The sequence below is a fragment of the Ctenopharyngodon idella genome, chromosome 7 (genome assembly GCF_019924925.1).
Source record: "Ctenopharyngodon idella isolate HZGC_01 chromosome 7, HZGC01, whole genome shotgun sequence".
In the NCBI taxonomy this organism is placed as follows: Eukaryota; Metazoa; Chordata; class Actinopteri; order Cypriniformes; family Xenocyprididae; genus Ctenopharyngodon; species Ctenopharyngodon idella.
Window position 1 is genome coordinate 50,235,244 of NC_067226.1, and position 22,906 is coordinate 50,258,149.

General features: G+C 39.3%; 3 protein-coding genes across 3 annotated transcripts in view; all 3 read right to left on the reverse strand.

Annotated features, from left to right (window-relative positions):
• LOC127516588 (macrophage mannose receptor 1-like) overlaps positions 1-14,387 on the reverse strand; it is a 56,520-nt gene extending 42,133 nt beyond the window's left edge. The window contains exons 1-5 of the mRNA XM_051901363.1: positions 14,293-14,387; positions 14,082-14,120; positions 13,633-13,989; positions 12,090-12,431; positions 10,851-11,924 (exon numbers count right to left, since the gene is read on the reverse strand). Of these exons, the coding sequence (XP_051757323.1) occupies positions 11,557-11,924; positions 12,090-12,431; positions 13,633-13,989; positions 14,082-14,118 (1,104 nt within the window). The 5' untranslated portion in view covers positions 14,119-14,120; positions 14,293-14,387 and the 3' untranslated portion in view covers positions 10,851-11,556. The remainder of the gene's footprint in view (positions 1-10,850; positions 11,925-12,089; positions 12,432-13,632; positions 13,990-14,081; positions 14,121-14,292) is intronic.
• The window catches only part of LOC127516580 (C-type mannose receptor 2-like), an 85,951-nt gene that overhangs the window by 42,133 nt on the left and 20,912 nt on the right, over positions 1-22,906 (reverse strand). The gene's annotated exons all lie outside the window — the stretch shown is intronic.
• Positions 141-5,823, reverse strand: LOC127516582 (macrophage mannose receptor 1-like). The gene is made up of 5 exons (XM_051901356.1): positions 5,734-5,823; positions 5,524-5,562; positions 5,072-5,431; positions 969-1,313; positions 141-803 (listed from the first exon to the last, which is right to left on the reverse strand). Exons 2-5 carry the CDS (start codon positions 5,558-5,560, stop codon positions 436-438), a joined length of 1,110 nt encoding a protein of 369 aa, XP_051757316.1. The 5' UTR covers positions 5,561-5,562; positions 5,734-5,823; the 3' UTR covers positions 141-435.

Here is a 22,906-nt window from a genome sequence, read left to right on the forward strand (position 1 = left end):
ATGATGCCCTTTGACCCCTCACAAAATTAAATTAATTCTGAAGTTAGTAAATAACACAAAACGAGACAGAAAGAGTTTGTGAAAGCAAACAGCAGTTCTGGACGTCGAGGCTCTTAACAATTAACAACTGAACAACAAACTTCAATATTTGAAACTGTTTATTTAGACTTACATGATACCCTACTGTGTAAGTCTCTTTTATTTTATTGTATAACCATACAGACACAGGTTCATGGGTTCACAGAGATCATAGTGGCAAACCATTAAAATGTTGAAATGTTTCAAAAAAGCCTTGTTTACTGAAATCACGTGACTTTAGCAGTTTGATACACGTGATGAATGATTCACAACAAACCAAGTGATGAATGACACTGAAGTTAAAGGAAGTGAACACACAAGCATTTGTTATCTTACATGAAATGTATGTGTATCCATTCACTCTTCATATCTGCTGCAGATGAAGTTGAGTCTGTCAGTCTCAGGAAGGCTGATCCAGCGCTGATCTCCTCCAGACTGAACTGCTCCAGATCTCACTGTACACTCACACTCTTCCTCTCCTGTGCCGTTCCCTGGAGCCCAGTTCTGATAGCACACGGTCTGTCCGCTCACCCAGAACCAGAGGCCCACAGTGCAGGAGTGACGTAAACCCAACCACACCTCCTCAGTAGACGCCTGTTTAACCACATTCATCACACGACGCTGAATCTCTTCTGAATGAACCGAGACCAGATCCGTATGATTCTGTCTGCAGTATCTCAGAGCTTCAGACCACGTCAGATTCTCTTTGATCAGAATCAGTTTATCTGGACACAAAACAAACCACAAGCAGAAACTAGAGAGAGACTGATCAAAAACAACATGCAGAACAAACACTGTGGAGGAATTTGTCATGTCAGACATGTAGTGTGAACTTTAAGATATCTGGAGGTGATGGATGGATTGTGTGTGTTTTGTGAGGATCTGCTCACCTTCATGACACACAAAAGGATGTTGTTCATCGCAAGGGGCGTCATTCCATTGTCCCTGAGCGTTCGGATAAATCTCTACACAGTTTTGATTTCCTCCAGCATTATTAGGTTCACCAGTATTCCAGTATCTGAATGAGGAGTTACTCTGATCTGACCACTGCCATGAGTCTCTGAACAGACCGATCCAGACATCACCAGATATGAGACTATCATTGATGAACTTCTGAAGCTGTTGACTCTCATTCTGGTTCCTCACACTGACCAGATCAGTGTGATTCGGTCTGCAGTAACTCTGAGCGTCTCTCCAATTCATCGTCTGATTGACAAAGACGAGTCCTGTGTTCACTTTAAGAAAAACAAATGGAAACAGATTCATGAATCAGTTTGTTCATTATTCTTATGCTGCTTTATGGTTTGGATGTGAATAAGAGCAGCAGTGGAAACATCAGAAACACGTGTCATTCAAAGACTGTTTCTACAGCTGATGATATATTAAATATTCACAATATATTCATGATGATTTTGCTGATAAAACATTAAGTATAATTTGTGATCATTTTATGGAAACTTTATATTTCTTCATGATGTTTTGTTACACATTTCTCTAGAATACTTGATTCAGACACAAAGATCTGAATGAGAGAAACGAAGATGTTTCACTGCAGCTGAATATATTTGTGAACTAGTTCTTAGAAATATGTCAGTAAAAAGTTTACTAAAAATGTTGGATTGTAGACAAATGAATATTGTTGCAATATTAATATTAATGTTAGTGTTTGTCTTGTTTCTAGTCTGATTGATTTTAAGTTGTAATGGACAATGTGAGTTCATTTAAAGTTCATCTAAGAATGATGTTTTTACAGGTTTGTGTTGAGATCCTGAAAGATGAATGAATCAAGCTCTCCCTTATGGAAATAAAATATATGCAATACAATCCATATATTTTTGATCAATATATTAAATGGTTTAAATATATTGAAAAATATACAGAATGATACATTGCGGTAATACATTACAATATATTAAATAACACATAAGGAATTGCCGCTTTTCATGAATTGTTATATTTCAGTTTATTCTTTTCATAATGGAAATCTCACAGCTCAAGACGTTCAGATGGTTTATCACATACTCTGTAACTAATTATCACAAATTCATGTCTAAAATGTTTTATTCGTTTCAAACATCTACTTAAAAAAAGTTACTTTTGAGAATTGGCCGAGCATCTCCGCAAACTCATAGAAAATAACCAAAACAATCCAAGGGTCTTGTTTAGTACAGTGGCTAGATTAACAAATAAACAGACATCACCAGAACAAAACATTTCATTACAGTTTAGTAGCGATGACTTTATGAATTTCTTTACTGAAAAAAATCGAAAGCATCAGAAATACAATTGTAAATGTACAACCCTTGACAGAGTTTTATGATTCAGCCTCAATTATCGTCCCTCAAGAACAGTTGCAGTGTTTTACAACTATAGGACAGGAAGAGCTAAATAAACTTATCACAGCGTCTAAACCAACAACATGTTTATTAGATCCAATACCCACTAAACTACTGAAAGAATTGTTACCTGTAGCAGAAGAGCCTCTTCTCAATATTATTAACTCGTCTTTATCTCTAGGTCATGTTCCAAGACCGTTCAAGTTAGCAGTTATTAAGCCTCTCATTAAGAAACCACAATTAGATCCAAATGTATTGGCAAATTACAGACCCATTTCAAATCTTCCATTTATATCTAAAATACTAGAAAAAGTGGTGTCGGTCCAATTGTGCTCCTTCTTGCAAAAAAATGCTATCTATGAAAAATTTCAGTCAGGATTCAGGTCTCATCATAGCACAGAAACTGCGCTCGTTAAAATTACAAATGACTTACTTCTAGCTTCTGACCAAGGCTGTATCTCAATACTAGTGTTACTTGATCTCAGTGCTGCGTTCGACACTATAGATCATAAAATACTCCTAGATCGACTACAGAATTACATTGGTATCCAGGGACAGGCATTACGGTGGTTTAGGTCGTATCTATCAGACCGTCACAATTTTGTTTATTTAAACGGGGAAAAATCTAAGATAACGATAGTAAATCATGGAGTGCCTCAAGGATCTGTGTTAGGCCCTCTGCTATTGTAATGAAGGGCTGACAGCGTGAGGATCCATTTGCAGTTTCTTTATTGTGACAACAAAGCACAAGGCAGACAAGGGCAAGACAGTAGCGGTAACAGGGACAGGCTTGGGTCGAGGCAGGCGGCAGACAAACAGAAACTTACAACAGGCAGAGTTCAGGGCAGGCGGCAGACAAACGTAATCCAGGAAACAGACAAGGTTCAAGGCAGGCGGCAGAGGTTCACAAAAGATAAACAGTCCAATCGATAGCAAGGTAACAGTCCACAAGAAAACGCTCAGTAGTGATCACCAGGGCAAATCAAGACTTCGCAGTGTATGGATGCGTGTGTGCGTCTTAAATAGTGTGAGTGTGATGCAATGCAGGTGTGTGCAATCAGTCCCAGGAATGAGGGCCTATGGGTAACGTAGTCCAGAAGGAAGTGACTCAGAACTCAGGTGATGGCTCCCTCCGGCGGCCGGGAGGAGGAGCCGCGGGAGCCGTATTCGTGACAGCTATTTTCAATATACATGCTGCCACTTGGTAATATTATAAGAAGACATGGAATTAGTTTCCACTGCTATGCCGATGATACTCAATTATATATTTCAACACAACCAGATGAAAACTCTAAATTATCCAATCTGACAGAGTGTGTTAAAGAAGTAAAACATTGGATGACTAGTAATTTTCTTCTGCTAAATTCAGATAAGACTGAAGTATTACTTATTGGGCCAAAAACCTGTACACAGAATCTCTCAGACTACAATCTGCATTTAGAAGGATGTACTGTTACTCCATCCTCGACAGTTAAAGACCTGGGTGTTATATTAGACAGTCCTTCACGCTCTAAGATCACAAAACTCTGGACTTCTGGTTGTACCTAGAATATCTAAGGCCACTAAAGGGCGTTTTCACATTTGGCTCCTAAACTCTGGAATAGCCTTCCTGATAATGTTCGGGGCTCAGACTCGCTCACCCAGTTTAAATCTAGATTAAAGACACATCTCTTCAGCCAAGCATTCACATAATCCATCTCATATCAGATCAATTGCACATGACTATCTTTGCTTAATGTTATGAACAGCAGCTATGCTAATTATTCTCCATTTGCTTTTCTGTTTTTTCTGTCCCGAGGTGACTAGAGAGTACATCAGCTTCAGTTTGTATCCAGCCTCTTAAGAAGACCTCAGATGACTAAAACTTTGGAAGAGACGGCGCCAACTCCTTCGATGACTTCAGAAGATGCAACATCTGGATCAACACGCACATTCGCAAATTTCTATATATCCTAATTATTGTTAATATGTAATTCATTTTTCCAGGAGCTCTTTGCTTCTACCTTCAATTAAATTGCTAACAGTGATTGTATATTAATCGCCTAAATTATTACATTATTAGCTAACTGCAGTCTCCAAATTGTAATGTTGACATGCATTCTCTGTAAAGCTGCTTTGAAACGATATGTATTGTGAAAAGCGCTATACAAATAAATGTGAATTGAATTGAATTGAATTACAATCTCCAAAATAAAAATTAAAATATTTAAAAAGTGAACAGAATAAAATCACACTGACGTGTATTAAGACAATAACTGAACTGAAGAGTTTTGTTCATAAATATTAAGATGTGACAGGTTGTCTATTGCATATTGAAATTTTATCCATTGATTAATACCTTACAATTTATGTTAGTCAAAACAATGCTTTGATATTCTTGTATTCATTCTTTACAATATAAATCTTGCTGTAAATTCTCGATGCTCTCTGATAAAGATTCATGCAGTTATCCCAAGTGACAACAAAAGATCAACATGTGAGTGAATTAGAAATTGACTTAAATTGAAAATGTGAAAATATTTCAATTTTAAATCCACAGTCTCTTTATGACCACATTAAAAAGTAAAAGCATTTAGTATTGCATTGCAATTTTGTACAACATATAGTGCATCTTTCTATAAATAATATTTGTTGTCAATATAGGGAGCTGAACTTACTGTTGTTAGATGAACTGCAGATGAAAGTCAGGCTGTTACTACATGACAAATCATGCCATTGTCCATTTCTCATCATAACACACATCTCTTCTCTGCTATCAGGTTGTCCAGGAGCCCAGTTCAGATAGAGCGCAGGATCACCTGAAGACCACTGCCATTTATCAACACCCGTCTTCTGCAGCCCAATCCAGACATGTCCATCATTCACACTCTTGTTCAGCTCGTTCATGTCGTTCATGTTGTCAACGGTGGCCAGATCTGTGTAATTCTCTCTGCAGTATCTCTGAGCTTCAGTCCAGTTCTTCGTCACGTTTATAAAGTGATACTGACGCTGAACACATTCAGATACGGAGCAGAGAGCTGTGAAAGAGAGGGTTTGATTTAATGCTTTTCATAACAGAGTCAAACCTGATGAAACTATAAACCATAAATAAAACAACAAACACACTCACCAATGAGAAGAAGAATGAAATATAGAGTTTGCTCCATTTCTGAGGAAGAAACACACTGAAAAACTCAGATAATCCCATATTCATCTTGAAATAAAACATGATCATGTAATTTAAAAAATAGCAGAACAACACAATTCACAATCATTCAGACAATATTAACATCTCAAAGTCTAGTTGTGTTTGAAGAATGAACATGTGAGTTGTTCTTACTTTAGAGGTCGTGTGTTTCTGTCCTGAGTCTGATGTTTCTGTCTGCAGCTTTAAACAGTGTGATCATTATATCTGCTCTCATCCCTCATTCATCATCACATCATTTGTTTATTACTCTGAAAACCCCTATATCATATTCACTTCCTCTATATTTGTGTAACTGTCCAACTCTTTCCCTTTATTTGCATCTTGACATCTGTGTCAGTCAGTGTCAGTCTATATGAATATGGACCTTAATTAAAATATCATGTATGTTTGTGTTTCTCATTTTTTATCTGGTGCTGGTGACAAAGAGGGAGAAACGTTTTTCTGCTCTCATGGTCTTTCTTCTTTTCCCTCTTCTGAGAGCAGAGACCCCTGGTGTTGAGGAGGAGACATTCACAACAGAGACGAGATAAAGACATTAAAGTGCTCATATCGTGCTTTCATTCCCCTGAAGTTCATTTATAATGTTAGTAAAGGTTGTTGGACTCTCATTATCCCACTGAAATAATAACATCATCTTCTGCTGCTGCTGTTTCAGTCTTATTTCCTCTAAATACTTGATTGTGATTGGCTGGAATGCAGATATAAAACATTGTTAATATTTTTTATTTTTAGAATGATTTTTTTCATGAGAATTACATTTATTTTAATTATTTTGAGTTGTTTCATATTCCTGCTGTTTACCTTTTTTTCATGTTTATAACATATGAACACATTTGCATGTAAACACATCCTCATCACTCATTTGATTATGTCCACATCACATTTAGACATTCAGGGTGGAGAATATTTACATCTCTGACGTGAAACAGGATAAACAGTGAGTGTTTTTGTTCTAGTCATATTTCATATTTCATCCAGTCTTATTCATCTATTAGTTTTATTGCAGCTACAGGAATGTTACACTATAACTGTGTTTCAAATCAGAGCTGCGTCCTTCGAAGTCCATGAAGGTCGAAGTGAGAGTTGTTAAATGAGGAGACAGGGGTCACTGCAGGTCAGAGTAATGGGCGTCCCGAAAGGTAAACTGCTACAACAGAAACTAACTCTAACCCTACCCCACACCCTGGTGACAGTTTTAGTGACCAATGATGAAGACCTTTCTCCACGCCCCCTACCATTTAAACATTACCATTAAAAATATATCAAAATACCAACATATGAGCATGTCCAAATGAAAATAACTAAGCAAAAAAACACTGATATATTTCATACATATTTAAAGTTTAAATATTTATTTACCGCCAATTGGACTGTTCTCAGGAGAGAATCGCAGAAATGTCACAGTCCAGAAGACAGACAGACATCAACCCAGAACACCACCACCCATAAAAAATAAAATCAGGCAGTACAGTGAAAGCTACCTGGCTTACGGTTTTATATGGATCGGAGATGCTATCTGTCCCACACCTGAATGCCTCGTCTGCAGGGAAAAGCTATCAAATGCAGCAATGGTACCGAGTAAGCTGAAGAGACATTTAGACACAAAACACCACGATTTAGCAAAGACACAGAATACTTCAAGTGACTAAAAGCACAAAATGTTAAACAGAACTAACAAATGATGTCATGTGTGCGTGTGTCTGAGAAAGCTCAGGAGACAAGCTTCTTAGTAGCAGAGCTAATCGCCAAATCAAAGACGCCCCATATGTCACGGGGCAAGGTGCTTTCCCATGTCTATGAGCTTAAACTCAGGCAGTTTTCAACTGAGCACGACATACCCCACAAAGAACAGATCAACGACGACTCATGGTGGGCTAAGATTGCATCCCTCGCAGACATTTTTAGTCACTTAAATGAGCTTAACACAAAGTTGCAAGGAAAGAATGAAAATATTTTAACAGCAACAGACAAACTTAACGCTTTCAAGGCCAAACTCAAGCTGTGGCAAAAAATACTGAAAAATAAAAACATCGTCGTGTTTCCTTAAACAGCAGAGCACCCCGCTCGTAAGACAGCAGTGTAGGATTTGAGGGTGAACCACACAAATGAATCTTCCAGATGATTCGTTCAAACATAATTACATGCAAAAACTCAACACTCCAGACTCCAGATCAACCCAGAGATTCAGATCCCTGAAACATAGAAATAAGACAGAACTTCTTTTCCTACAAGCCCTTTGAATGACCTCTGAAACGCAGGATTCAAATCTCTTAAAACCCACAGAGATTCAGACTTTACATATCAAAAATGCATCAGATCGTTCCAAAACATTTCTAGATGGACTTGTAATCAAACATCGTTCAACTGCCTAATTCTGTATCATGTTTTCACCCTATACATGTGACTAGTTATGCTTAGATCCCTCACAATTCATGTAATCATTCTAAGTTTTGAATGGTTGATTGAAAGAGTGTGTTGTTTACAATGTGCGTGATTGATTTCTAATAACTCAAAGGATGGCATGAATGAAATCTGTGTAAAATGTGTCGTATTATCTTTAGAGAAATCATTCTAAACTGTACTCTCTGCTAAGAGGAAAGTTAAGAGACCACAGATAACATGTAATTCATGGTGAGAGGAGGAGAAAAGCCACCTCTGAAACAAAGACGATACCTAATTGGTTAGAACTCCTCAAAGAGGTTGGACAAACACCTCAGTTTATAAATTCAGGACACGAACAAAGAATCAGACAGATGAGAAGACAATAATGACAAAGATCAGATTTGGGTTAAGAACAAACAGCTTCATTCAAGCCATCTAACTACTCTCGTCTCACTTACTTTTCTTTCTTTTACTTAGTTTCCTTTCTTTTCCATGAGAGCCTCATGTTCTGAGTCAAGTTTTGCCTCAAAGTTTAATCAACAGCTCTACAGTCTTTGCCGCCTCAAAACGTCAGACTTCAGCCACGAGGGAGACTCCATTCATCCTCCAGCACACCAGAACATGATTGGCTTCCCACGACATCAATCCGGACCCGAAAAGACCTGCAGTGAATCAAAGAACCCAAGAAACACCCTTCTCCAAGCCAAAGACGCCGACAGGGAATCCCCATTAAAGACACAAACGTTGAACGCAAGTGTACGTCCAGATTCTAGCTGAACTGGTGCATTGATATAAAGCCTAATAACCCGCCTAAGAAGTGATAGAAGGGTTACATTAATGATTGATGGTTCGTTCAGATCAGGTCTTATGAAGTGCATATATTGCATATATATATATATATATACACTACCAGTCATAAGTTCGGAAACATTACTATTTTTAATGTTTTTGAACGAAGTCTCTTATGCTCATTAAGGCTGCATTTATTACATAATAAATACAGAAAAAAAAATATATATATATATTGTGAAATATTATTACAATTTAAAATTATGGTTTTCTATTTTAATATACTTTAAAATATAATTTATTTCTGTGATCAAAGCTGAATTTTCAGCATCATTACTCCAGTCTTCAGTGTCACATGATCCTTCAGAAATCATTGTAATATGATGATTTATTATCAATGTTGGAAACAGTTGTGCTGCTTAATATTATTTTATAACCTGTGATACTTTTTCAGGATTCTTTGATGAATAATTTGGACATTTTCACTTAGGGGTGTACTCACTTTTGTGGCCAGCGGTTTATACATTAATGGCTGTGTGTTGAGTTATTTTGGGGGGACAGCAAATTTACACTGTTATACAAGCTGTACACTCACTACTTTACATTGTAGCAAAGTGTCATTTCTTCAGTGTTGTCACATGAAAAGATATAATCAAATATTTACAAAAATGTGAGGGGTGCACTCACTTCTGTGAGATATTGTATATATGTTTTTTAATATTTTTTCTCTAGTTTCATGATTGATTTAATTAATGATGGAGTTGAAACATTATTGAAAAAAGAAACAAATTCAGCCACTGACACAACCTTTTGTGTAAATGTTGAGACACACTTATACATCAACACTCATCATACAAACCTCAACTGTGGTGACAATCAGAAATATTCAGAAATAAATAGCAAAAGAATTCAGCTGCATCATTTATTTGTGCCACAATGCATGCTGGGAATCTGAATGTGTTTTGTGTGCTGGCATGAAGCATGTCACCATTGTTGAGATTCATATGCTGATTGTTGATATCTGTGAGTGTATACTGTAAATAGCAGGACATTTTCCCCCCAGAATTATCCTAAAACAAGAGAAAAACTAAACGCTTGTTTACAAAGGAATGCCAGCTTATGAAGATTAGACACAACAGCACAAACACCAGAAATCATATAGTTGGATGCACAACATTGGTTTAAAGATGATCTGACAAAACTTGCATGACAGCAAAAACACAACAAAGTGAAAGAGTATCGCATCGTCTATTGGTTGACTTATTGTGGAGATCTTTGTAAAGGGCGAGGGTTAATTTAACTTATGTACAAGATGGTTAAATGAAGATATTATAAAAGGATTGTAGCCTTTATCCTCAAAACACACTGGCTGAATTTCTGGCCTCAGTGAATAAATCATTATTTTTATCCTCAGTTTAAACTGAGCATCTGCTGTTTTCTCCCTAAAACAAAACCAAATGTTAGAGCAAGTTTTGCCTTTAACAAATGCAGCTAATCAAGTGCAGAGCTACAGATCTGTAATACCTTGAAACTTATGACAATTGTTTTAATGACACATTTAGGCCATTGGTCTTCTAACATTTATGGCTAGCTATTTAAACTAATTAAAACACAAGACTTACATTTAAATGTAAATCATCGACCACCAAAGCACAACCTGTAGTTTTCTTTGAAAGAATCCAGTCGTCACCGGTGTGCAGTGAATCTTGGGATAGGCTGGGCTGTGAAGGATCCACTCGTTCTGTCCTTCACGGCCCGGGGAAAGAAGGACGCATTTATAGGCCGTATTCGAAGAAGCCTTTGAAATAGGAAAGCCTTCGTCACGCCGCTGTGACGCATTCGTTCTATGAATACAACCTTCGAAGGATGCAGTATCTGAATTGAGACACAGCTTATGTATCCTCAAAATGTTTGAAATATGATTTAAACCATGTTGGATTTTGTGATATAATGATGTTCTGATGTTGGGAAACAGTCAAGAGATCAGATTGCTGGTTGTACATGAGTTTATTTGAGCTGCTGTTGTTGACACGTTCTTTTATTTTTAGCACAAAAGAATGAGATATTTTATACCCAACCTTCACTCCTTCATGAATAAACAATATTTCATTTATCTGAGGCACATAATGTTGGTGCTCATTGATTCACATTCATCCAGTCATTTCTAATATAAAGTCATGATTAACACATGAAACTCAATATAAGAGAGAGAAGTAGCCACAACAGCATACAGAGATCCTTAAAACACAAATGAGGAATTAAAAAACTCACACCATCTTCAGTTACATGAATTATATCATGACAAAATAGAAAGAAAACAGTATAAACATACAGTATAATGATGAGTATATGATGCCCTTTGACCCCTCACAAAATTCAATTAATTCTGAAGTTAGTAAATAACACAAAACGAGACAGAAAGAGTTTGTGAAAGCAAACAGCAGTTCTGGACGTCGAGGCTCTTAACAATTAACAACTGAACAACAAACGTCAATATTTGAAACTGTTTATTTAGACTTACATGATACCCTACTGTGTAAGTCTCTTTTATTTTATTGTATAACCATACAGACACAGGTTCATGGGTTCACAGAGATCATAGTGGCAAACCATTAAAATTTTGAAATGTTTCAAAAAAGCCTTGTTTACTGAAATCACGTGACTTTAGCAGTTTGATACACGTGCTGAATGATTCACAACAAACCAAGTGATGAATGAAACTGAAGTTAAAGGAAGTGAACACACAAGCATTTGTTATCTTACATGAAATGTATGTGTATCCATTCACTCTTCATATCTGCTGCAGATGAAGTTGAGTTTGTGAGTTTCAGGACGGCTGATCCAGCGCTGATCTCCTCCAGACTGAACTGCTCCAGATCTCACTGTACACTCACACTCTTCCTCTCCTGTGCCGTTCCCTGGAGCCCAGTTCTGATAGCACACGGTCTGTCCGCTCACCCAGAACCAGAGGCCCACAGTGCAGGAGTGACGTAAACCCAACCACACCTCCTCAGTAGACGCCTGTTTAACCACATTCATCACCTCACGCTGAATCTCTTCTGAATGAACCGAGACCAGATCCGTATGATTCTGTCTGCAGTATCTCAGAGCTTCAGACCACGTCAGATACTCTTTGATCAGAATCAGTTTATCTGGACACAAAACAAACCACAAGCAGAAACTAGAGAGAGACTGATCAAAAACAACATGCAGAACAAACACTGTGGAGGAATTTGTCATGTCAGACATGTAGTGTGAACTTTAAGATATCTGGAGGTGATGGATGGATTGTGTGTGTTTTGTGAGGATCTGCTCACCTTCATGACACACAAAAGGATGTTGTTTATTGCAAGGGTCGTCATTCCATTGTCCCTGAGCGTTCGGATAAATCTCTACACAGATTTCATTTCCAGCATTATTAGGTTCACCAGGATACCAGTATCTGAATGAGGAGTTACTCTGATCTGACCACTGCCATGAGCCATTGAAGAGACCGATCCAGACATCACCAGATATGAGACTATCATTGATGAACTTCTGAAGCTGTTGACTCTCATTCTGGTTCCTCACACTGACCAGATCAATGTGATTCTGTCTGCAGTAACTCTGAGCGTCTCTCCAATTCTTCGTCTGATTGACAAAGACGAGTCCTGTGTTCGCTTTAAGAAAAACAAATGGAAACAGATTCATGAATCAGTTTGTTCATTATTCTTATGCTGCTTTATGGTTTGGATGTGAATAAGAGCAGCACTGGAAGCATCAGAAACATGTGTCATTCAAAGACTGTTTCTACAGCTGATGATATATTAAATATTCACAATATATTCATGATGATTTTGCTGATAAAACATTAAGTAACATCTTTGATCATTTTATTAAAACTTTATATTTCTTCATGATGTTTTGTTACACATTTCTCTAGAATACTTGATTCAGACACAAAGATCTGAATGAGAGAAACATCAAACAGATGAAGATGTTTCACTGCAGCTGAATATATTTGTTAACTAGTCCTTAGAAATATGTCAGTAAAAAATTCATTCAAAATGTTGGATTGTAGACTATTAATACAGACAAATGAATATTGTTGCAATATTAATATTAATGTTAGTGTTTGTCTTGTTTCTAGTCTGATTGATTTTAAGTTGTAATGGACAATGTGAGTTCATTTAAAGTTCATCTAAGAATGACGTTTTTACAGGTTTGTGTTGAGATCCTGAAAGATGAATGAATAAATCAATCCCTTATGGAAATAAAATATATATTTCCATATATTTATGATCAACATATTAAATGGTTTAAATATATTGAAAAATATACAGAATACTATATTGTGGTAATATATTACAATATATTAAATAACACATAAGGAATTGCCGCTTTTCATGAATTGTTATATTTCAGTTTATTCTTTTCATAATGGAAATCTCACAGCTCAAGACGTTCAGATGGTTTATCACATACTCTGTAACTAATTATCACAAATTCATGTCTAAAATGTTTTATTAGTTTCAAACATCTACTTAAAAAAATTAAGTTACTTTTGAAAATTACAATCTCCAAAATAAAACTACATTTATTATTATTGTTTGTTTATTCATTTATTTTAAAAAAGTGAACACAATAAAATCACACTGACGTGTATTAAGACAATAATTGAAGTTTTGTTCATAAATATCAAGATATGACAGGTTGTCTGTTGCATATTTAAATTTTATCCATTCATTAATTCCATTTATGTTAGTCAAAACAATGGTTTGATATTTTTGTATTTTATGTAATTTTGCTGTAAATTCTCTACACTCTCTAATGGCAGATTCCCACAGTTATCCCAAATGACAACAAAGGAGCTGAACTTACTGTTGTTAGAAGAACTGCAGATGAAAGTCAGGCTGATACTACATGACAAATCATGCCATTGTCCATTTCTCATCACAGCACACATCTCTTCTCTGCCATCAGGTTGTCCAGGAGCCCAGTTCAGATAGAGCGCAGGATCACCTGAAGACCACTGCCATTTCCTCTCCAGCCCAATCCAGACATACTGAACGCCTGAATCTTTCACACTCTTGTTCAGCTCGATCATGTCGTTCATGTTGTCAACGGTGGCCAGATCTGTGTAATTCTCTCTGCAGTATCTCTGAGCTTCAGTCCAGGTCTTCGTCACGTTTATAAAGTGATACTGACGCTGAACACATTCAGATACGGAGCAGAGAGCTGTGAAAGAGAGGGTTTGATTTAATGCTTTTCATAACAGAGTCAAACCTGATGAAACTATAAACCATAAATAAAACAACAAACACACTCACCAATGAGAAGAAGAATGAAATATAGAGTTTGCTCCATTTCTGAGGAAGAAACACATTGAAAAACTCAGATAATCCCATATTCATCTTGAAATAAAACATGATCATGTAATTTAAAAAAATAGCAGAACAACACAATTCACAATCATTCAGACAATATTAACATCTCAAAGTCTAGTTGTGTTTGAAGAATGAACATGTGAGTTGTTCTTACTTTAGAGGTCGTGTGTTTCTGTCCTGAGTCTGATGTTTCTGTCTGCAGCTTTAAACAGTGTGATCATTATATCTGCTCTTATCCCTCATTCATCATCACATCATTTGTTTATTGCCCTGAAAGCCCCTATATCATATTCACTTCCTCTATATTTGTGTATTTGTCCAGCTCTTTCCCTTTATTTGCATCTTGACATCTGTGTCAGTCAGTGTCAGTCTATATGAATATGGACCTTAATTAAAATATCATGTATGTTTGTGTTTCTCACTTTTTATCTGGTGCTGGTGACAAAGAGGGAGAAACGTTTTTCTGCTCTCATGGTCTTTCTTCTTTTCCCTCTTCTGAGAGCAGAGACCCCTGGTGTTGAGGAGGAGACATTCACAACAGAGACGAGATAAAGACATTAAAGTGCTCATATCGTGCTTTCATTCCCCTGAAGTTCATTTATAATGTTAGTAAAGGTTGTTGGACTCTCATTATCCCACTGAAATAATAACATCATCTTCTGCTGCTGCTGTTTCAGTCTTATTTCCTCTAAATACTTGATTGTGATTGGCTGGAATGCAGATATAAAACATTGTTAATATTTTTTATTTTTAGAATGATTTTTTTCATGAGAATTAAATTAATTATTTTGAGTTGTTTCATATTCCTGCTGTTTACCTTTTTTCATGTTTATAACATATGAACACATTTGCATGTAAACACATCCTCATCACTCATTTTCTTATCTCCACATCACATGTGGACGTTCAGTCTGGACAATATTTACATCTCTGACGTGAAACAGGATAAACAGTGAGTGTTTTTGTTCTAGTCATATTTCATATTTCATCCAGTCTTATTCATCTATTAGTTTTATTGCAGCTACAGGAATGTTACACTATAACTGTGTTTCAAATCAGAGCTGCATCTTTCGAAGTCCATGAAGGTCGAAGTGAGAGTTGTTAAATGAGGAGACAGGGGTCACTGCAGGTCAGAGTAATGGGCGTCCCGAAAGGTAAACTGCTACAACAGAAACTAACTCTAACCCTACCCCACACCCTGGTGACAGTTTTAGTGACCAATGATGAAGACCTTTCTCCACGCCCCCTACCATTTAAACCATTACTATTAAAAATATTTATTACCGCCAATTGGACTGTTCTCAGGAGAGAATCGCAGAAATGTCACAGTCCAGAAGACAGACGGACATCAACCCGGAACCACCACCACCCATAAAAAATAAAATCAGGCAGTACAGTGAAAGCTACCTGGCTTACGGTTTTATATGGATCGGAGATGCTATCTGTCCCACACCTGAATGCCTCGTCTGCAGGGAAAAGCTATCAAATGCAGCAATGGTACCGAGTAAGCTGAAGAGACATTTAGACACAAAACACCATGATTTAGCCAGCAAAGACATAGAATACTTCAAGTGACTAAAAGCACAAAATGTTAAACAGAACAAACAAATTATGTCATGTGTGCGTGTGTCTGAGAAAGCTCAGGAGACAAGCTTCTTAGTAGCAGAGCTAATCGCCAAATCAAAGACGCCCCATACCATTACTGAATCACTCATTCTGCCAGCCTGCAAGAAAATCATAGGGGTAATGATAGGGGAGGACGCTGTCAAAGAAACTGACAAAATCCTGTTATCTGACACACTATTAAACATCGCATTGACGACATGGCTGCTGATATAGAAACACAACTAACTGAAAAACTAAACAAAAGTGGCAGATTTGTACTCCAAATTGATGATTCTACAGATTGCAGTGGACACTGTCATCTCCTGGCCAGTGTGTGATATACTGATGAGGAATTAATTATGGAGAATTTTTTTTTTCTGCAAAGAACTACCGAGTGGTGAAATGTTTATAGTCCTTGATACGTACTTGAAAGAACGTGGTCTCAACTGGGGCATGTGTCATAGTATCTGCACAGATGGAGCGGCATCTATGACTGGAAAAGTAAAAGGACTGGTAACTATGGTGAAGAACCAAAACCCAGATGTGCAGATTACCCAGTGCATGCTGCACCACGAAGCACTCGTCACAAAAGCAATGCCCCCAGACCTGACTGTAGCATTAGAACAAGCTGTCAAAATTGTGAACTACATTAAGTCACGACCTTTGAAGTCCCGATTGTTTAACATACTGTGAAATGAAATGGGGTCTGAGCATCAGAGTCTGCTGCTGCATACAGAGGTGTGCTGGCTGTCACGGGGCAAGGTGCTTTCCCATGTCTATGAGCTTAAACTCAGGCAGTTTTCAACTGAGCACGACATACCCCACAAAGAACAGATCAACGACGACTCATGGTGGGTTAAGATTGCATACCTCGCAGACATTTTTACTCACTTAAATGAGCTTAACACAAAGTTGCAAGGAAAGAATGAAAATATTTTAACAGCAACAGACAAACTTAACGCTTTCAAGGCCAAACTCAAGATGTAGCAAAAAAATACTGAAAAATAGAAACCGTCTCAGGTTATGACTATAACCATGGTTCCCTGAGAGAGGGAACGAGACACTGCGTCCCGAAGGGGGCGCTATGGGAACGCCCTCAGCGTGAATGCGTCTGATGCACGTGTGTCAACTAGTCTAATGGCGAGAGTGAACGTCACTGGTGGGTGATGTCACGACCAGGAAAGGATAAATACACATCCGGAAAGACCGGCTTCAGCTTAAATTGCCGAAGCAAATCGATCACAGGGATGCAGGGAGTATGGCAACGCGACGCAGTGTCTCGTTCCCTCTCTCAGGGAACCATGGTTATAGTCATAAGCTGAGACGTTCCCTTTCGAGGGAACTCGCACTGCGTCCCGAAGGGGGCGCTATGGGAACGATATCCCAAAACGCCATAATTCCAAAATGCCTGTCCGTGTGAAACTGTGGCACACTAAGACGAGAGCACTGATGAGCCTGGAGCTGCGTCCAGGTCGAGATATATCATCTCACAACGTGAGTGGCGAGGATCAGCCCACCACATCACAGACTTCCTTGAGGAAAACCCCCAACAACAAGGCCGTGGAAGCCACCATACTCCTAGAAGAGTGAGCTCTGACAGACAGTGGATACTGCTGACCAGAGACCTCATACGCAAGTGACATAGTCTCAACTATCCACTTGCTAACCATGGACGCAGGGAGACCCCTTATTGCGCGGTCCAAAACAAACAGTTGATCTGAAGTCCTCCACAGGGCAGCTCTGTGGACATTAGGTGTCCAGTGCTCACACTGGACACACAAGATTCAACTTTTCCTGGTCTGGATCTGAGAACAGAGGACAGAAAGCTTGCAGCACTATAGGCCGTGGAATATTGGTCAGAACCTTAGGTATATAACCCGGTAGGATAAAGGAACACTTTGACCATCCCTGGTGCACACTCAAGGCATGTAGGGGATACAGATAGGGCCTAAAGGTCTCCTACTCTTTTTAGGGGAGAAACGGCAAGGAGGAAAACAACGTCAGAAATTTTTCTGAGACAGAATCAAGTGGCTCAAATGGAGCTGCAGATAAGCCTTCCAACACAAAGGCCAACTCCCAAGCAGGAACCCTAGTGCATGCTGCAGGCCTCAGCCTCAGAGTGCCACGAAGGAAACGATACCTCAAAGGGTTATACCCCACAATTATACCATCCACAGGGACATGGAATGCAGAAATACGAGGATAGTTTCCTGGTGGCTGGAGTTCTGGAGTAAAGTATGGTTTCCACAACCTCGGTTGAGAGACCAGATACTATGAGTTGGGCCCCCTCAGGGGCCAAACCCACAGGTTCAATACTTCTGGGCGGGGTGAAAAATCAAGCCCTTCACCTGAGATAGAAGGTCTCTCCTGATCAGAATCTCCGAGGGAGAGCCGTCGAAGAGAGACACAAGTTCCAAGAACCATATCAGACTTGGCCAGTAAGGTGCTACTAACAGTAGACTTATCCCTTCCCGGCGAATTTTGTCCAGAACTCCTGGGAGCAGAACAATTGGGGGAAAAAACATACAGACATGCCCCGGCCATGTCTGTACCATGGCATCCAGTCCAAGAGGAACTGGATGCGTAAGGGATAACCACAGTGGACAGTCGTATCCTGAGACGCGAAAGATCCACTTCCACGTGGCTATAAATCTCCCATATGAGCTTCACCACTTTGGGGTGAAGTCTCCATTCCCCTGGCCTCAGCCCCTGTTTCGAAAGGACGTCTGCTCCTATATTCTAGGTCCCTGGAATAAGATTGTTCTCGCGGAGAGCATCTTTCCCAGGGACCACAGGAGGATCTGGTGTGCCAGATAGTGGGCACAAGCGCAGACCCCCCTGTTGATTTATACAAGAAACCATCGATGCATTGTCTGTCCAGACAGCTCAATGACCTCTCAGGTCTGGGAGGAAGAACTTCAACGCATTGAAGTCTGCCATCATCTCCAGGCAATTATGTGTCACGAAAGATGACTCCTCCACAGCCCTTGAGCTGAGCGGCCTTCCATTACCACTCCCCAGCCTGTGAGAGAAACATCTATCATGAGAGTGACTCAATGATATTAAGCTCCTAACACAGGGCCCTGGGACAGGAACCAACTTTTCTTCCATATAACCAAGGCGCGGAGACACCGCCGCGTGATCTTGATCATACGAAGTGGGTTCCCCCTCAGGGAAAACCCTTGGTCCTGAGCCACTACTGTAAGGGTCTCATGAACAGCAGGCCAAAAGGTATCACCATTGGACGCAGCTGCCACCAGACCCAACAGTTTTAGAAAACTGTTTTACAGTGAGTGACTGGCCTAGATATATCTCCTGTGTGACTGAAAAGATTGCAGAAATACGAGTGGGCGACAGAACGGCCCGCAGCGTCACTGAATCCATACCATGCCCAGGAAGGTGGTTCTCTGTAATGGAGAAAGCACACTCTTCTTGGCGTTCAGCCACAACCCCAATTCTTATATGAGCAAGAACGAAATCTCGATGTCGAACTGACCGATCTGTCTGACTGATCTGTTCCGACTGCGCTAATATTAGCCAGTCATCTAATCAGTTCAGAATGCGTATGCCCTGCAGCTGCATCTACGTATTTCATGAACGTGTGGGGTGATAGAGCTAGACCGAATGGAAGAACCTAATATTGGTATACTTTGCCCCTGAAAACAAACCTGAGGAACTTCCTATGCTGTGGAAGGATAGAGACATGGAAGTATGCATCCTTTAGAACTATCATGACAAACCAGTCCTCGGATCTGGTTTAACGTCAACATTTTGAACCCAAGTCTCCTGACTGAATGATTCAAATGATTAAGATCTAATATAGGACGCAACCCTCCATCCTTCTTTGGAACAAAATAGTAGCGGCCCTAAAAACCCTAACTCTCTGCTGGGAGGAGGAACCCATTTTGTAGCTCCTTTCGCAAAAGAGTTTACTTTCTGTTCCATTACCAGAGCCTGCCCAGTGAGATAAATTTGGCAGAAGCCTCAACTCTGCCAGAAAATCCACAAAAGGGAACCAGCCTCTCAAAGCTGGTCTCTGGTATACCTAGAGCAGCCACTTTGGTGACCTGAAATACACTGGCAGGAAACAACCCATTTGACTGCTTTTCGACCCTCCTCAGAGGGTGCGAACCTGACGCAGCGTCGTGTGAACGCTGAGTCATAGCTTGCTGGAAACTGCTGCGCCCTGAAGCACCAAGGGTGCCAGGGTTGGTAGAACGGCCCCATATACTGAGGTGCACCGTATACTGAGGTGTACACCGCTCTATCCCGTATGGGGCTGCCCTTAGATTTCATTCAGAGGGTGCGAGCCTGATGCAACGTCGTGTGAGCGCTGAATCAAAGCTTGCTGGAAACCGCTGCGCCCCAAAGCACCGAGAGTGATGGGGTTAGCAGATCGGTCCCCTGAGGGCAACGAAGTGGCACGGGCACCGTATACTGAGGTGTACACCGCTCCACCCCGCAGGGGGCTGCCCTAAGAAGCCTAACACCACTGGCGTCAGGATCTACATGAAAGGCTGAACTAATACATGAATCTAACTACTTAAAGTCAGATAAATATGTATTATTTTAATTTCTCAAAATTAAATTACAGCCAACTGTCCGTTTAATTCCTGAAAAATTAAATGCAGCAAATGATCTATCAGACAAGTTAATGCTATCTGAAAGAAATGCTAAATATAGTATGCATATAGGCCATACACACATCAAAATTAAATACAGCCACATATCAACCAGACAGGTAAAAACGGTCTGGATGAAAGGCTAAATAAAGAGTTATTAGTGCAGACATATAGCTTTTAAAAACCAGGCAATATCCCATTTAACTCCTCAAATTAAATGCATCAATGAACCACCAGACAAGTGTACACGGTCTGAATGATTGGTTGAATATTTGTAACTGCCGTCTGCACACCCTAATCGACGCGTTGCCTCGGCAAACACGAGATCAGAGCCACTAGATTCTGTATTGCAGTTTGCAGACACGAAATCTACGCATCGCCTCGGCAGACGCGCGATCCGTGCCACTAGATTCTTTATTGCAGTTTTGCAGACCCGAAAACAATGCGTCGCCTCGGCAAACGCAAAATCCAAGCCATAGATTCTTTATTGCTTAAGACTTTATTCCCTCAAGAAAAAAGCCAAGTAGAGCAGAGCTAAAAAAAAATCTCGATAGTGCATCACATCGGGAAATTTATGAATGAACACTGTCAGATCCCAATACAAGAGCTGACATGTATGCTCTGCTCTCAAACAAACAACACATGAATCGCGTGTATCCCCACTCGTTTTTCTTTAGCGAGGGCAGGGAAGCACACACGACTCAAGTTGCTATTTGCTCGCCAATAAACTCCTGTCTAGAAATATATAATGCTTGAGAACAAACAACAATAAATAGACAGAGACAGTTTCACACAGAGCGCTTTGCTGAGGCACAAAAGCTGAAGCAGGTCTTTCCGGATGTGTGTTTATCCTTTCCTGGTCGTGACGTCACCCACCAGTGACGTTCACTCTCGCCATTGGACTAGTTGACACACGTGCATCAGACGCATTCACGCTGAGGGCGTTCCCATAGCGCCCCCTTCGGGACGCAGTGCGAGTTCCCTCGAAAGGGAAATCGACATGTTTCCTTAAACAGCAGAGCACCCCGCTCATAAGACACCAGTGTAGGATTTGAGGGTGAACCACACAAATGAATCTTCCAGATGATTCGTTCAAACATAATTACGTGCAAAAACTCAACACTCCAGACTCCAGATCAACCCAGAGATTGTTTGATCCTTCTTTTCCTACAAGCCCTTTGAATGACCTCTGAAACACAGGATTCAAATCTCTTAAAACCCACAGAGATTCAGACTTTACATATCAAAAATGCATCAGTTCGTTCCAAAACATTTCTAGATGGACTTGTAATCAAACATCGTTCAACTGCCTAATTCTGTATCATGTTTTCAACCTATACATGTGACTAGTTATGCTTAGATCCCTCACATCCCTTCATGTAATCGTTCTAATTTTTGAATGGTTGATTGAAAGAGTGTGTTGTTTACTATGTGTGTGATTGATTTCTAATAACTCAAAGGATGGCATGAATGAAATCTGTGTAAAATGTATCATATTATCTTTAGAGAAATCACTCTAAACTGTACTCTCTGCTAAGAGGAAAGTTAAGAGACCGCAGATAACATGTAATTTATGGTGAGAGGAGGAGAAAAGCCACCTCTGAAACAAAGACGATACCTAATTGGTTAGAACTCCTCAAAGAGGTTGGACAAACACCTCAGTTTAAAAATTCAGGACACGAACAAAGAATCAGACAGATGAGAAGACAATGATGACAAAGATCAGATTTGGGTTAAGAACAAACAGCTTCATTCAAGCCATCTAACTACTCTCGTCTCACTTACTTTTCTTTCTTTTACTTAGTTTCCTTTCTTTTCCATGAGAGTCTCATGTTCTAAGTCAAGTTTTGCCTCAAAGTTTAATCAACAGCTCTACAGTCTTTGCCCGCCTCAAAACATCAGACTTCAGCCACGAGGGAGACTTCATTCATCCTCCAGCACACCAGAACATGATTGGCTTCCCACGACATCAATCCGGACCCGAAAAGACCTGCAGCGAATCAAAGAACCCAAGAAACACCCTTCTCCAAACCAAAGACGCCGACAGGGAATCCCCATTAAAGACACAAACGTTGAACGCAAGTGTACGTCCAGATTCTAGCTAAACTGGTGCATTGATATAAAGCCTAATAACCCGCCTAAGAAGTGATAGAAGGGTTACATTAATGATTTCGTTCAGATCAGGTCTTGTGAAGTGCATATATTGCATATATATATATATATATATATATATGTACACACACACTACCAGTCAAAAGTTTGGAAACATTACTATTTTTAAAGTTTTTGAAGGAAGTCTCTTATGCTCATTAAGGCTGCATTTATTTAATAATAAATACAGAAAAAACAATAATATTGTGAAATATTATTACAATTTAAAATTATGGTTTTCTATTTTAATATAGTTTAAAATATAATTTATTTCTGTGATCAAAGCTGAATTGTCAGCATCATTACTCCAGTCTTCAGTGTCACATGATCCTTCAGAAATCATTGTAATATGATGATTTATTATCAATGTTGGAAACAGTTGTGCTGCTT

Coding starts and splice junctions, on each gene's coding strand:
- LOC127516582 (XM_051901356.1), bottom strand. CDS start 5,560: ATGGAGCAAACTCTATATTTCATTCTTCTTCTCATTG. Junction 5,432..5,523: donor TTTCATTCTTCTTCTCATTG/GTGAGTGTGTTT, acceptor TCTCTTTCACAG/CTCTCTGCTCCGTATCTGAA. Junction 1,314..5,071: donor CTGCAGTTCATCTAACAACA/GTAAGTTCAGCT, acceptor TTTTTCTTAAAG/TGAACACAGGACTCGTCTTT.